This window comes from Prunus mume, linkage group LG5 (assembly GCF_029339155.1).
Source record: "Prunus mume cultivar Tortuosa linkage group LG5, ASM2933915v1, whole genome shotgun sequence".
NCBI lineage: Eukaryota > Viridiplantae > Streptophyta > Magnoliopsida > Rosales > Rosaceae > Prunus > Prunus mume.
The window spans coordinates 7,212,792-7,229,567 of record NC_142702.1 but is presented as its reverse complement, the minus strand read 5'-3'; the positions used below and the strand labels follow the sequence as shown (position 1 = coordinate 7,229,567).

The window sequence follows — 16,776 nt, the reverse complement described above, 5'->3', positions numbered from 1 at the left end:
TTAGTGTCCCTTTTAGATACAATGACAGCCGCAAATCATTGCTATATTGGATTCCACATCCAAAAATTTTGGTCAAACAACTCCTCGCTTCATGTCCCAGCAACCCGCATCTTGCACAAAAGACTGGTAAACGGTCATATTTAAAACGAATCCAGTGTTTAGCTCCCCCACTATTGATCATCGCTCCTCTTGCCAATGGTTTACTAATATCCACTACCACCCTCACCCTGATGTTGACGAACAAAGCCATTTTGTTCTTTCCCCAAATAGATCTTCGAGACCTCCCTAAAGCAGCTGCCTATGAGTGCCACCGTCATCTCTCCTCGACAGTCAATAGGTAAATCATGAAGCTGAATCCAAAAAGGGCAAAAATTGAGCTTTAATGACCCTAGTTGAGGTTTTAGAAATTCGCCAAATGACAAAGTTGGCTTTTGAGATTAGATTGCATATACTTCATTGAGGTTAATTTTGTCATTTGCATATATATTTTTTTTCAATGAAATCATCAATTTTTAGACAAACAATCAACGAAAAGGGTTTTTGTGAAAACAAATTGAAACCTTATGGGGTGTACGGATCTGTTCCAAAATATCCTTAACCCGAAAAAATAATAATATTCTCGATATTCCGTTCATATTATCGATATTTTAGACTATAATTGGACCTAAATTAAACATTTAAATATGCAGGGGCAGTCCTTCCTTATCGCAGATTTATTTTCGATGGCCAAACATTTAAAATGCGATATATTCAGCAACACTTATATAAGTTATAGCCTTGTAGGGGATCTGGTTCATATTTTGTAAGAATTTTTTTGTTGCTTTTTTTTCCCCCATTTGTTTTAATTAAAGAGAAAGAAGGAAAACACATCAGAACCAAAAGAAAGAAAATTACTACACAAGCTCTTAATATCCAAAACTTTTGTACATCAAACAAAAATTTTGTTTTCAAAGGGTCCAATTGTCATCCAAATCTATACAATCAGCAGACTATATACCACATGACTGTATCTTCCACAGAGCATGCTGCTTATTAAGAGGAACTTCTGAACAGGCAGGCACTGTACATGCAAAAATGATTCAAGCAGCACTAAGACAGTCTTCCCACATTCCACACTTAGAACTGAAGCTTCCTCCCCCAAGCTGCTGTGCATATTCAGAGATAGCCGCTCGGGCGCAAACATCCCATGTCCTTGCTATCTCCCCAAGGGACAAAGGTTCCGTCAAGCTCCGGAGAGAGATATTGAGTTTTGACTTCACCTTTGCTGAAAGATCTTCTAGCTCATCACTGCCAGAGCAACAAGGGGTACAAGTTCATTAGGCCAAGAGGACAAATAGTAACTATACTGGTAATTAATCATCATTTGCAAGGGTGGTCAGATGAAAAGCATGCCAATGAATTAAGTTGATAATACGATTTTATAAAATCTGGCATAAATCTTCATAATTGACCATGTGGCACAAAAACAGTGAAAATCTCGGACAATCATTTAAAGGCCCAAGGCCTAAATTAATAAGAGCACTCCTCTCTACAGAGACAAATAACCACTATAAGTTTATAGCGACAACTTAAGGAACTTTTTGTCAAAAAAAAAAAAGAAAAAAAAAAAAGAAGTTTCACTGCCGTATTTTCAAGAGTGAGTTCACTCTTTGTCATGATTTCCATCATCATTATGTATCAAGAAGAAAGTAATCTGATTCATGGAAAATGTAATTGCATATTGATGATGGAGGCATTGTGGCATGTGGTGATAAGAATTAAGAAGCAGGTATTGGTTGCCGAAAAATGTGTGGGATGCCAAACATTGGTGAGGGAAATTAGTAGGTGCGCTTGGAAAGAGATTAGTCTTGGCTATGAGGATTTCATCAAAAATTGTGAGCTTGGTAAGAAATGAGGAGAGAATAGGATTTCGGCAAAGATGTTTGGGAGGGGGAAGACCTTTTAATAGGGAATTCCCTCAGCTCTATATCTATCCTGTAGCCTTAATGTAGCAGTTGTAAGTACAGCAATGAATAACAACTTTCCTGTCTGCTGGGATTTTGGCTTTAGAAAGAATCTAAAGGATGAGGAAGCTGGGGAACGGGCAGGTTTTTTGAAAGCATTGAAAGGGTTGGGACTTTACATTAGTAGAGAGGATGTAAGGAAGTCACTCCTAGGTAAGTCAGGCACATTTTCTGTCAGTTCATATTTTAAATATTGCTGCAGTAATATAGCCAAAACGCCTCCAGATGTGCAGATTTGGCATGGTTGGTGGCAGTCGAACATGGAAGGATTCCAAAGGAGGAGACCTCTTATGTGGCTGTCCCTCCAGTGGTGCATCTTGTGCAAGGCTGATTATGAAGATGTGTGAGGAAGGCAGTGTGACAAGTGTTGTGCCAGCTAGTTGTTGTGCTTGGTGAAAAGAAAAAACATAATTTTTTTGGGAAAGGGAAGAAAGATGACAGTTGCTTCAGGTTGTAGCACGATGTATAAAACAAACAGCAAATAAAGACAAAAGTATAGGCTCATTGTCTCACCTGATGTCCACTCTCAACTTGTCTAGAAATATGGGGGAGCACAACGGATAATTTGCAGGAACAAGCAATCGTAAAGGCTGGATTGGAAGCTACATAGACATTGAACACAAAGTTAATACGGGAATCGAAAAGTAGCCATGTGGTTTCTGATCACATTTGGACTAATGTGTAAAACAATATGCTGAAACCTGCTCTGACTTCAGACTTGGACTGATGGCCACAGCAATGAAGGAGCACCTGACGATGGTTCCTTCACCAACTTTAATTGGGGCTGAGGCTACTATTGGAGGGGTGTCTTCATCACTGATATCCAGTACTGTGTCTATTAGTTGGCGGTTGATTACTGTAATTTCTTCTAAGAGGGTTTGATTCACCTGCAACATGTGATGCATTAATGATAACAGTAAGGACATGGAGAAATACTATGACCCAAAGTTTTGAGAAGGCAGCTAAGTTTCATATGTGTATAAAATATAATATATATATATATATCTATTTTTGTAATCCCAATTCAACCCTATGGGGTCTTACTTTAAGAGATGTACAAAAGCTTACCAGAAAGGGATACCACAGTACAACACAAAGACAACATCAAATAATTAGAATCAGGAACAGTAATTGACTTTCTCTGCCTAAAGGAAATATTATACAGCTTTCCTGGCTTGAATATAGGGATATTATAACAATAATGAGGAGAACTGACATAGATATTTTACAAAATATTTTTAAAAAATATCTAATATACATTTCAAACAAACACGGGTAACAGAACAATGTTAGAATCTAGATTTTATAAAAAATTACAGAAAATGGTTCATAAATGTAGAGAACGGGATCCCTAAACAAGGGAATTTCTGAACTTGAAATAAACATGAAATTCCTTTGTCAACTAAACAGCAAACTATTTTCTTGAGCAAAACATAATTCATGTATTGTGATATTAAAAGCAAAGTTTTAAAATGATAATGTCCTCCTGGTTTTTATCAAGGTGGAAGATATGCAATTGAGCTTTAGATACCGACTCCAAATCCCATGCACATCAGATTGCCTACAGATTGTCTCATTTTCTTCTCTTCTATTAATTCTGGAATTGAGACTTCCCTAATATGTTCTTTATATGCATAACTTATTACCTATTAGATAGATGTTCTAGGGAAAAACTAATTAATTAATTCTAGTATTATAATAAATCAATCACAAAGTCATTAAAACTCTGCAAATGATGCTGACATCATTTTCATGGGAAAGTAACCACAAATTAATTACTCTTTCAGATAACCTACAGTAATTCCACAAATTCATAGAATAGACAAAATACGGTCTATCTAATCTTTTTATGAAATTATGTAGGTTAAGCTACGGGTTACTATAATAAACCAATGAATGAATGCTGAAATACGTTTCAGAAAGATCCTCTCAATGCAAACAGAAATGTGAGATATGACTTAAGAGTCCCTTTCATACCAGGCAGTTGTTACAAATGAAAGAAAGAAACTGGAAGACAGATAGTATTTGGGTCATTGTGTAGCAGACAAGAGATAGAGCACTTTCTTTTTATATCAGATGGTAATGGCAAGAAAAATGAGCAAACCATTAAAACCAAAAGGATCACAGTGATGGTAGTTTCTCAACTGCACTGATGCTCTGTTGCAGGCAGCATCCATGAGAGAGTGCTATCATTAGATATAATTATTAGCTATAAGAAATTAAAAGATCCTATCAAACCAGCAACATACCTCAATCCTAGGCCTTCTGATGTAAGATATTGCAGTTGAATCCAAGTCAAATTTCTCCTTATCACTAAACTCCGGTAAGCTATCAACAACATGCATTGGCACTGTACTTCTGCAGCGTTTAAGTTTCCTTGTTTGAAAGGTGTTATCTTGCCAGGTCAAATACCTCTTTAGCAAATGAGAATTGGTCACTTCCGCAAAATCTTTACCAAACGAACCTATAGATCTCCCATCGGTTTCTGGTCCTAATATTCTATCAGTTGTACACAGTATGGAACCAATATCCAAAACAGCAGCACTTAGTGTTTTAGATGACATCAAGTTCACCTGCAATGGGACAAGGATAATAATTTTCGATGTTAAGCGGTAAGTCCAAAACTTTCTAGAACAATCAAAGAGGAAGTTGCAACAAATCAAACTAACCACTTTAGTTAAGCGCTGAATAGGCTGCTCAGAAGCAGTCAACTCATCAGAAATTATTGTTGAAGTGTTATGGTGAATGCCATTAGTGTACTCTTCAAGCAAGGGTGACGCAGACATCCCAGGAGTGCTGATGACAAAGGGCGATGGAGATTGTGCAACATTGACTTGTGGATCTCCAGTACTCCCAGCATTTGAAAGGGATGAAGTATCAGAAATAGGTTTCTCAGAATCTCCTGTCCTAGATGATGCAGCCAAGGGAACCAAAGAAGAAATTTTAATAGAGGGGGAGTTTGCGGGATACAAAGTCGTTCTAGCTTTTGTAAGGGGTATCAGCAGATTTTTCTTGTCAATCTGAGAAGAGTACTGAGAAATTTCTTGACAGGAAGAACCAAGAATTTTGGGCACAGCAGGAGGAAATGAAGCTCCAGACTGCAGCTTTACCGGCTCATGATGCTGGTGCACTATTTTCTGTTGTTGCACCAGTTGCTCCGTGATCATGTGCCTTCGAAGTTCTTGCTTTGGGTTTTGAGTCTGTACAGCCGGCTCTTCTTTAGGTAATTTGAGGTGCATATCTTTAAGTGTACTACAGCTAGAATCAAGAGCATTTAAATTAGACTGGGTTTCATGTATGGGTATTTGTGACGAGGTCTGAACCTTAGGTTTTTGAGGACTGCCTGAAGGGATTTTTGAGGATCCTGAGGCAACCTGCTGCACTGCAGTCAACGAATTTGCTTGTCCTGAATATTGCTCAGTCAAATTCTTTCTCAAATGCACCATGTTATGTTTCAGGGTTGGATGCTCTGCTGGAGACCTAGAACTGTTCACCAAGTTTGTCGCATTGCCTGTTGCAGAACACTGCAAGTTCACTGACTGCAATGGTAGCTTCCTTTCGTCTTGATGTGTACGAATTTGAGGAGTTTGAGAATGAAGTTGCACCATTTGACGCGTAGAGTGCACATCAGAAGGAAGTTGTCCATGCTGCAGTGAGGGAACAGGCTTTGCCCTTCCATATGTGTGAAGAATAAGCAGTATTTGCCTCTCCATTGAACCCAGATTCTCCTTGTAAGAAGGTGTAATTTTGCTTTTGGGCACATTTAGATGCAAAATGATCTCCGTCAACCTATTCTTCAATGCTTTATATCTCTCAATACTGACTCTTTCTGTCTGTTGAGAGACGGAATTGAACTGGAGAAAATTCAGAGATTTTTAAAAACAATAATAGAAATTAGTCATGTATAAATTTTAAAATATAAGCTGAAAAAGCATTTGTTCTTGTGTTGGATAGATAAGGTAGAAAACTTGAAGAAGTGAAGCAGTAACTTACCTGCTGGATTGTATATGTCACTTTTCGAAGCATATCACTAAGAGGTGTTAAAAACTTGCTTTTTAAACTTTCAACCTGCAAAATAACATTTTTTAAAAAGTATTCAGCTACAGATATAATTCTTAAATAAAATTTCCCTATGCAACCATAGGAAGACAGTAATTTTATCTGCACACAAAAATTATGACAACACAAAAAACACACACACACACACACACACACACACACACACACACATTATCAGGATGAGAAGATTTTGCATATGCCAAATGATCTAGAAAAATAACAATCAGATAAATAAGTCAATAGTTGTGTAAGAAAGAAGGCTGAAATTTGGCTATTAATATTTTTCCCGATAGGAAATATGTAATGTATACTAATGAGTGTAGAACACAACCCAAGTGGACCAGCAGTCTGCAAAAGATCCTAGCTTCTGCCTACAAATGCAGGGCACCAAACAAGAAAAGATGAAATGAAAAAAAAAGAAAAGAAAAACAAGAATGAAACAAAACAGCTCTCAATCTACAGTCAGATGAGGAAACAGCAGCTACCCAATCCATGTTCAAAAAGAAAAAAAGGGGCTGTCACAGGTTGCAGGGGAAATTGAACCCCAAAAGTGATGCCCCTCCGACTACTCAAAATTCCTGTTATTTTCTTTCCACTATCGACCAAATAATTGCTAACAAACTATATCTCCATAGAACCTACGGCTTCTCTCCACCACCAACAAGGAAGTGTATTCATAAAGAAAAAGTAGATAGCCTCCATTTATTTCATGCAGGGCAAAATAAACCCTATTTCACGAAGAAAAGAATTTAGGTGGAAAGCCAAGAGCATAAAACTGATATTTTCGGTTTCTGCACAATTGTGAGTCATAACAAGTTGGTTACTCAAAAATAGTTTAGTAATGAATTGAAAATGTCAGACTAAAAATGTTCCAATTCGACCAAGGAACAGTTTAAATGAAATGCATAAAACCCCACTTTCCAATTCACCAAAATGAAACCAGTTAGTTATACTAAAGTTCAACAACTTAAATCATTTATGTTTGAGTTCAGCTAACTTTTCCATGTGTAAGAGGATGCTTATGCCTCCACTAGAATTATGCATCAAGCCACACAGTGATTGGATGCAAATTTAACATCCAAGAATAATTATTTTTCCAACCTAAACTCTAATTGCATTTAATGGTGTAGTTCATTATAACTTTAATCACGGAGTTTGTCATAATTTGACACGACTTTATTATTGCTTGTGTATTACTGTCTTATCTAGGATAATCAGTCCTCATTTTTTAACTACAATATGAAGTCTATTTCCTCCCTCTTTGTTCTTTTCTCTTTCTTTTAATAAATTATCCCTACAGAGGTTTGCAAAAAAAAAAAAAGGGGGTAAATAAATAAATCTCTCAGTCAATCAATTAAGTCCAGTGCTTAAGCTAAAGTGGACTACTATTAAAATAAGATGCATAGCCCACAATTGTGGCCTATATCAAACAATTAGAGACCTGACTCAAGATATTTAAATAAAATACAAACATAAACAAAGTACAAGCTAATATAGTAATAAAATGCAGGAACTTGGCTTAGACTAACAAATCCTCTCCGACTAATATTTCATATTAAGTAATTAACTATTCTTACAACTTGCAGCAGCACAACAGTGCCCAAATAACATTAGAATAGAGTAATAGACAGTCAGCATAAATTCGCATAAAAAAAGGTTAAGAATAAAACATAAGCAATCAAATGAGAGAGAGAGAGAGACATAGACAAAGACAGAGAAAGAGTACCTTCCTATAGATATCCTCTTGCCAGTTGTCTACAAATGAAATCCTTTTCTCAGATGTGGACGTTACTGTTCCTGTAAAATTATAAAAATATGCAAGCACAAGTCAATTGAAAGTAGATTTGATAGGATGACTGTGCAAATAGAAGTGAGGGTTGTATTTAATTCTACAATTTTTTTTTCAATTAAAAATTCATTCTGGCAGAGATGAATAGATGCCCTAAGAAGTGAGCCTCTTTTGGTACAAACTAATAATCAAGGTGAAAATCCAACTTCTACATAATTCCAGAAAATGGCAATGGCTTCCAGTTTAAAAAAGGTATATATATGTATAACATATCTTTACTGCAGATATTTATTCCTAGAAGCTAGCTAATATTGTCGTAGAGATTTTGCAGTTTGTTAATGGAGGAGTCAAAAGTTTCACAAAAGTATTGCAACAACTATGATTACCCAGAAGCTAGGGTGTGATGACTTATAATATAACTAATCATCAATCAGAGAAAAATTTAATTTCACTGCTAAAAGATATGAGAATCCAAATAAGCTGCAAGAGGAAAGAGGCAACCAGGCTTGATAATGAAGAGAAAGTCATGTCAATCAATAGATAATAAAACCAACCAACAGAATGATGAGAAAAAAGGCAGTCAGGCTTTTCAACATTTATGACATTTGCCTTTGGGTTGAATTTAGGACTAGCCAGCAACAATTTAGAGGTTACCCACACATCCGTAAAAATTAGAAACTCAACAATATAACAATAATGTATCTAGGAAGGTGTTTCTACTTATTTTCTTTTATCTAACAAATCTATTTTTTCTGCCAAATTACATGATTTGGTTTTACAGTTTTACCTGATGTTTGATATGTTTGCTGCTGATCTTGTTCTGTTGGATTTGGCAGCAGTCGCATCTTATCTGGCTGTGATTGAGAGTTCAGTTGCCTCTCGAGAGACTGTGGTTGTGACCGTTGACCTTGATTTGGCAGAAGAGCCGAAGCAGTGTGTTGGGTTTCCTCCTGCATTTTAAAATTGCTTTGGAGCATGCCTGAGCTAGCACATTGTGTTCCAAGCAGCTGCGAGCTTTGTTGCGGTACAGAAATATTGTTTCTTTCTGCCAATTGTTCATGATGTGCACTTGAAAGATTCATTTTTTGTACCTGAAACCATTGTTGTACATTATTTGGTTGGCCTGGTAACCTAGTCTGTTGCTGCTGCAAGCCAGGAGTACCTATCAAATGTGATTGCTTTGGTGATTGCATTGCTAGATTATCTGGTCTTGATGATACATTTTGATGAATATCAGGAGTCTCCTGTGATTGGTGTATTTGCCTAGATGCTGTGTGAGGATGATTCTTAATCACAGAGCGTGTTGTCTGCTCGAAAGAAGACATCTGATCCTGCCGAAGATCAGAAAGTGGAGCAACATGTGTCTCAGAAGGCCGTATGGCAGGAGTTTGCATGACAGATTGTTGAGATGTCTGTTTCTGAGCAGGTTTTAAGAGTTTCTGCTGCTGCTGCTGCTGGTACTGCTGTAGTTGTTTTTGCTGGGCTATACATGATGGTGAGATGTTTTCCTGCTTGACCTGAATACCAAGATGATGATTTAGTTGCTCATGGTTCTGCTGAGTACCAATGTGGGGTAAATGTTGTCTCCCTTGCGCCTGTCTCACATTATTGGCAGAAACATTGATAGGTGCCCCTTGCCCTGATAAATTTCCTACCGACTTCTGCGAGTTGGCATTTTCAGTAGCACTGTTTGGCAAGGGAACCCGAGCTGAAACACTGACAGTCGACCGTGCAGATGCTAAGTTAGAAGAAAATCCACCAGATGCAATGGTATTTGGAACATTAGGCAATGAATGTTGTTCCCGTGCTTGAGACTGATCTCTGGATTGAACAGCAATTGATTGGCCTTGATTACCACCTTGGGGATGGAGTGCCATAAGATGTTATTGAAAAATAAAGATCGAAATAGCAAGATGACGTAATTGGAATATAGGTGAAGTACATAAGAAATATACACCAATATTACTCTTCAACCCAGTGATACCAGTATTTGAATTTGTAGCCACCAAAAGATATAAAAAAACAGTTCCCAGTTTTTTCCCCCAAAAAAAAAACCTAATAATAATTTTCTGTTTCATGATTGAAAAACAAATAACAAAAATATCAAATAGAATTTAGCTAGGGAATATATAATACCATATGTTATGTATCCAAGAAAGATATATAAAACAACAGAATAAGCTAAAATTGCGTAATATTTTGACACTGTTCCAGATTTAAGAAAGGGTCATGATTTTGGCACTCCAAAATCACCCTAAAATACCCTCATGCACTCCTCTTGTGAGAGAGAGTAAAGGAGTGTGGGAGGTGATATCAGGAGTGCTAAAATCATTTCCCTGTAGAAAAAATAAAAGCCTAAATCTTTTCTTATGCATAATGCAAAACTCTATAAATTAGTTTTTCAAAATGATGTCTTACCTGGATTCGAGGTGTTTAGACCAGAATAGGGAGGGTTTGACTTTGATGACGAAGGAACCATTGCCTCCAACCTTGACATTATCTTCATTACATATTCTTTCTAAATTAAAAAAGAAATGTTCATTAAATTTACACTCTTTCGTTTTAAATAAGCATAAATAAATAAATAAATAAAGGCATTAGGAACTGCAATGATTTATCTTCTAAAACCTAGGCAGTCCAGAAATATCACAATAACTAAAAGGAGGCTGTTGAGTTTCAAGAGCGGCAAGGCTGAGGAAAAGAACAGAAATATGTGCTTGAGAAGAAAGGCATCTCATAACCTAAGGTACCTGGTTTCTGGCAACCATATAAATCTTTTCCTCGAACTTTAGAGCAATATTCTTGATTTCAGATATACATTTTTCCGAGTCAGAAGATGGAAAACGCTTCCTTAAGGTATTCATACTGCATGAGAAATTTTTCCACAGTCAGAAAGTTACTAGCCATGTAAGCTCAAGAAGAGATCAAATGTAATAGTTTTGGTAAACAATCAGAATGGCTTAGTCAAAGAATGGTATTGTAATATATAAACATTCAAATCTACGCGAGGCTCAAAATCTTGGCTTGCAAAATTCATAACTAATACAGAAGAAAAGTTAAATACTGCAAAACAATTAGTCATGCTGATGCTCACCCAAGCTCAGCCTATGTAGAATTATCATAAAGCTTAACATGTCTAAATTAATATTATTTATTTATTAAGTAATTAAACACTTATTAAGGCAGTACCCACAATGTACATCCAAAATTGTAATGACACAAAGTATTGTACTAATCCAAAATTGTAATGCCAAGATAATATTTAAGTAATCAAAGAAGGAAAATCCTTGAGGTGGAATTCAAACAATGTTTTGATATGATTAATGCTATTCAACTTACATCTTATTTACAACTCTTTCTCGAGAATCTGCAGGAAATTGAGTTCTCCAATCGACGGGCTCCATATCGAGTTTTAGCTTGAACAGGCCTTTAATAATCAGTAACTATAAACAGGACAAGGGAATTCGTAGGTCACATTTAAAAGAACAAATAGTGACGGTAGATATATAAACAGTAAGGACTGGAAACAGGTTCAGAAAAACCTCCACCCTAATGACAACCTGCATGTTACTTATCGTACAATGAATACATGTGCTTGTATCTTATAGACAATTACAATTTTTTCCTTGTCGATTTCGTAAAGCCAACAAAGGAAATCCAGAGGAAGCATCCCCAGTGAGTCAATGACTAAACTTTGAAAACATATCTAAATAAAACCACTTGCATCCCAGTCAATCAAATGATACTCATAAAAGGCTACATCACATAAATCATGGCAAACTCCCATCCCCTTTCATGATATGCACCACTCAGTAGAGAGAAGGGGAAGTTACACCATGAATGTGGCGGAGACATTAACTAGGACTTCCCTTTATTAATTATATATTGTATTTATCATGATTCTGATACTACTAGGGCAGATTTGTTCAAATAAAAGAATCACAAACTTGTAGACATGCTTGAGAACAGAACACACAGCATCATGTAACTCAAGTCTGCTTTCAATACGAAAGCAAATAATAAAGATTATGAGGCCTAAAAGACTGGTTAAACTACATTGGAAACAAACTTCTTAGATATACATAATTCTTTATTACAGGGATTCCAGAACTGCAAATTCTCTATTACAAGTATCCACAGTCGTTTACCAATTTAGTCTAAGGCCGGGAGGTGTTTTAAAACTGCATAATAACCAGTGTTTTGTTAAAAATAAAAATAAAAATTTTGCTTTTAAGTTGAAGAGACCCTCAACCCCATATCTCGATACTCTCTCAATTCTGCTCTCTTGCTTTCTTCTTCTTCCTCTCCCCATTCTATTATAGAATTGAAAAATTACCAAACGGGTACTGTGCCTTTGACCTTTTTTTTTTCTTCCTCTGATTTTAAAAACAAAAAGAAAAATTCAAAAAAATTGGAATTGTTACTAAATGACGTATCGATGTTTCAACCTTCAGTAATGTAGAATTTTGCCAAAAGCCTAAAGGAACATTAATAACTTAGTGATTTCTCCAAACTCTTGGACAACATTACAACAAAAAATTTCAACAACAAAGCCCCAACACCAACGCACCACAACACTTCATTGAATGACGATATCTTCACTGTAAAAATGCCAAAAAGAAAAACCCCAAATTCAACAAATCCAACACATACATTCACACATGCATAACCAATTCAAAGTATCATCACCCAGAAAACCCCAAAAAATTTCATCAAACAGAGAAAAATTAAAACCCAAATATAAGCCGCAGTAGAAAAATTTATAATAAAAAAAAATTGAAAAAAACACCAAACCCATGAACAAGAGGGAAGAAGAAGCCATAGAGGGAGGGACTCGTGTACCTTTTGACCTCTGCTGTAATCGGCAGCGAAAGTATTGGTTGAGAGGAAAAGCTGCGAGAGGGTCTGGAAAAAGGCCTCGGCAGAGTCGCAGTAGAGGAAGGAAGCTCTCAAACGCCCAATATCTTTCCTTTCCCGCTTCGTGTAGGAGACTGTGAGTATAGTTTATTAACTAATTATAGGCCGTGAGGCCGTGGGTCACGTGCGAATTGTGTATGCTTGCTAAGCAAGCAATTGGTGTACTTGAAAACGTGTTTTCGGGGTTTAGGAGGGTTTTTGCCCACTTGGCATATTTGGTGAGGACAGCTCTGGCTCATTTAATAAAAAATCCCTGCCACAGTGTGAATATGGTTCAAATTTGGAAGTTGGGTATCCCACAGAATTGATGTTGTTACTATTTTCTGGTTTGGTTCATTGCACATCTCCTAAGAGCTTTGTTACTATGTAAAGTGGTTCTCTCTTTTTTTAGTTGATTTTATCTTATCTTATTGTGATTTATTGTTACGAACATTTTAACTTAAAAATAAATAAAATTTCGGGAAAAAATTTTATTTCTGCCCAAACACCACCAATCCAAGTTCTTCTGCTTTCTGTGTTCCCTTTTCAAAGTCTAAAATATTGATGGTTTCGGAAGTTTCGGTATTCCAAAAACACATAAATTTCAATGGAAATATCGGGATATTATCGATATCAATAAAAATTGAATAAAAACCACGGAAATTGTAAGAAAAACTTGGAAATTTTTCTTGAAACATTGGAGGATGTTTATTTAGTCAATTATCTATTACTTTATCACAAAATATTGGAAGGAAATGTATTGCATGATGGGTTTAACTGATTTAAGTTGATTATATAGCGAGCTGACAAACATTGTGAGTGCAGAAAATATATTGTAATTAATGAAAGAATATTAAACACACCATAATCATTTATTTATATTGATTTATTTAGACTTTATATGTAGTAATACATGAGTGACTTAGTACTACATAGAGTTCTGATAAGGTTCAAATTTGACTTATTTACACTAACACTCCTAAAGGTTTTCAGTTTTTTTACAAAACTCCTTGAAGTTTTAGAAATTACAAGAACACCCCTTGAGATTTTAAATTGTTTTCACAAAACACCTTTTCATTGATTTTTAATCCAAAGATTGATGATTTTATACACACACAAAAAAAAAAAAAAAAAAAAAACAAAAACAAAAAAAAAAAAAAAAAAAAAACAAAACCTCTACAAATGACAAAGTTGGCCTTTGAGATTAGATTGCATATACTTCATTGAGCTTAATTTTGTCATTTTCATAAGTATTTTTTTTTCAATGAAACCATCAATTTTTAGACAAACAATCAACGAAATGGTTTTTTGTTAAAACAAACTGAAACCTCAGTGGGTATTCGTGTAATTTTTTAGACCTAAGAAAAGCATAACCTCATGGGGTGTTAATGTAAATAACTCTTCAAATTTTTCACAGCCTTCATCATCTCGATATTTTGGCCGAATGTTATTGAAGTGTGAGAGAAATTATCGACATCAATATTTTTCGATATTATCAATACTTATACGATATGTGTATGGATATGTTCCAAAATATCCTCAATAATGCCCTCGATATTTCATCGATATTATTGATATTTTAGTCCTTACTTATAAGTCATTGTTAGGTTTCTCAACTTTCCAATATGGGACATTTCTAAACATTTTCACACTTTCTTGGTGGATTTAAAAGTCCACATAGCAAAAGCATAAAATATGTATAATGTGTAAGGGGAAGCATAATGATACAAACAAAAGAGAAAAACTCTGGAATTGTGGGACTTATGGAGAAACCTGACCTCTTTAACTAGGGTTCATGGAGGAACCCTTCTAAAATAACTTACAGAATAATTTTCTTCTCATTAATTCCATCAACTCCTCACCTTAAAATATAGGTGATAATTACAACTAATAATGAGAAATATATAGGCCATTAAGCAGCCAATTTAACAAGTGGCCATTAAAGGCCAAAAGTCATGATCCTTGTAGTTTGAACCCTGTGTTTCAATTTTGATGTAGAAATTCAAGGACATCGTTAATTTCTTTAACGGAGTAAACATGTGCCCCTCACATGGAGGGCAATTTTGTCATCCAAAGCATAGGGCGCGCGAAATTTTTTCAGATTAGGATTATCAATTCACGATTAAGTATACGAACTTTAATAGGGTTTGTGTCGATGGAGGTAGGTGTACCCACTCCAAGACCTATTCATGCAAATTGGAAGTTTAAGCTCTCAAAGACAAATTGGAGGTGCAAGATCAATGAATACAAGACCAATAATATAATGCAAGTTCCTCGCATTAGGACTCCACTATCATTCCAAGTGAACTGAAATTGCTTATTGGCCAATATTTTGTTGAAGTCCATTACTTTCTAACATAGTTTAATAGTTGGCCAATATTTTGTGTATAGGTTTCTTCAACTTTCCAAGTGTATGGGTATAATGACACTACTCTGAAATAACAATTTTCAATCATAATAGAAAAATACTAAATTCTTGGTTTTTGGTGGATTTAAAAGTTACTCCCACATGAAGCAAAATGAAACTATATGGTCAAAAGTATGTATAATGAAGTGTATAGGGGAAGCATAAACTAGTGTATTCAATTAAGATTTTAATTAGTGGAAAAAGGTTTTGATTTGTAGACCAATGGTCTCATGTTCGAATCCCCATGGCACATTGGTAGTGTATATACGAGAAACTGTAATACCCTGAAAAATTAAAGGTGGACTTTCATTTTGCAATGAAAAATAATATTATAGTGAAGAATGATTATGAGTATTTTATCAAGTGATTTTGGACTGAGACTATAGGATTGAGTGTGTAATTTCAAGTTGGATTAATATGTCCTTACATAACATTTTGTGAATTTTTTTAAAGAAAATTTAAGAAATTGAGGTGAGACAATTATGACTCTTAGCGAGTACGATAGTAGTCAACTTAACGAACACATCAGAAATCGTTTCTGAATTTTGGGCCAAAATGACCAAAATACCCCTATGTGTGAAAAATTACAAAAATACCCGTGTAGGCCAAAAAAAAAACAAGGGAATCTGAAACGTGGAGGGTAGCATCCCACTCTTCTCCCATTCTTTCCCTCGGCCTCAAGCTTTCAAATCCAATGATGAGTCACCTAGTCTAAATTTATGACTCAGCTAGCCTAAGGGATCTTCCCCAATGATGAATCGGATTTCTTTTAGAGAGAGAGAGAGAGAAGAAATCTTTAGTTTTGCAATGTGTAGGCAAAACCCTTAATTTCTCTTCATTCATCCCCCCTTCCATATTATCTTCTCTTTCAAAATCTGATTTTGATCTCAATTAAGGATGAGTTGTTCAACTATTAGAGATGAATCACTAGTCTAGGTTAAGTGTAATGATTCCTTAAGCTAAGATAATATTGTGGGAGGTAGGAGATGGAAGTTGGGTGAGGGAGAGAAGGTAGAATCAAAGGAAAAGAGGAAAATCTCTCTAAGGGAGTCAAATTTTGAATTTTTGATTTTTAACTTTGCGTTTGTGTGATTCTAATCCCTTAAAAAGTATTTTGAGTCACTTGAGTGATAGAGAAATTGAATTGGAAGAGTTTGAACATCTAATTTCGGGGTGGGTGGATAGAGCAATTTTTCAAGTGTGAATGTTTATGATTTTGGTTCCATTTGGAGTTTTTCATGAGTTATAATGATAAGTATGAACTTTAGAAGAGTTTTAGAAGCCTTAGAACTAGGGGTGGCATTTTAAACCGAAAAATCGAAAAACCGCAAAAACCAACCAATTTACCGCAATGAAACCGCAATCGCGGTAAACCGAACCGCATTTGCGGTATTTGATTTTCAAAACTTGCGGTTACTGCAAACCGCAAAGTATAGCTGCACGGATGATGATGTTGAATTCTACAAGGAAATGAAATATATGACAACTTGTAAGTAATTAGTTTATTTATGCTAATGTTATTTATGCTTTTTCTTATAATAAAATGTATTAAACTATGTTGTTTTATTTGTAGATAACATTAGTGCTCAAACAATACAACGGGGTTCTTCAAATCCACTCAC

The 16,776-nt window shown here is 35.5% G+C and overlaps 1 protein-coding gene across 2 annotated transcripts; it reads right to left on the bottom strand.

Moving 5' to 3' along the window:
- Positions 1–911: 911 nt before the first annotated feature.
- Positions 912–12,845, bottom strand: LOC103330771 (mediator of RNA polymerase II transcription subunit 15a-like). 2 transcript variants are annotated; one of them, XM_008233379.3, is made up of 12 exons: positions 12,694–12,845; positions 11,191–11,294; positions 10,602–10,716; positions 10,270–10,369; positions 8,639–9,709; positions 7,789–7,859; positions 5,997–6,071; positions 4,673–5,857; positions 4,253–4,576; positions 2,705–2,890; positions 2,517–2,605; positions 912–1,287 (listed from the first exon to the last, which is right to left on the bottom strand). In XM_008233379.3, the coding sequence occupies exons 2-12, from the start codon at positions 11,253–11,255 to the stop codon at positions 1,080–1,082; spliced, it is 3,489 nt and encodes a 1,162-aa protein (XP_008231601.2). In that variant the 5' UTR covers positions 11,256–11,294; positions 12,694–12,845; the 3' UTR covers positions 912–1,079. The 2 variants fall into 2 exon arrangements, with proteins under 2 accessions (XP_008231601.2, XP_088907592.1); XM_089051466.1 differs by having other exon boundaries at positions 11,191–11,267; positions 12,694–12,822.
- Positions 12,846–16,776: the final 3,931 nt, after the last annotated feature.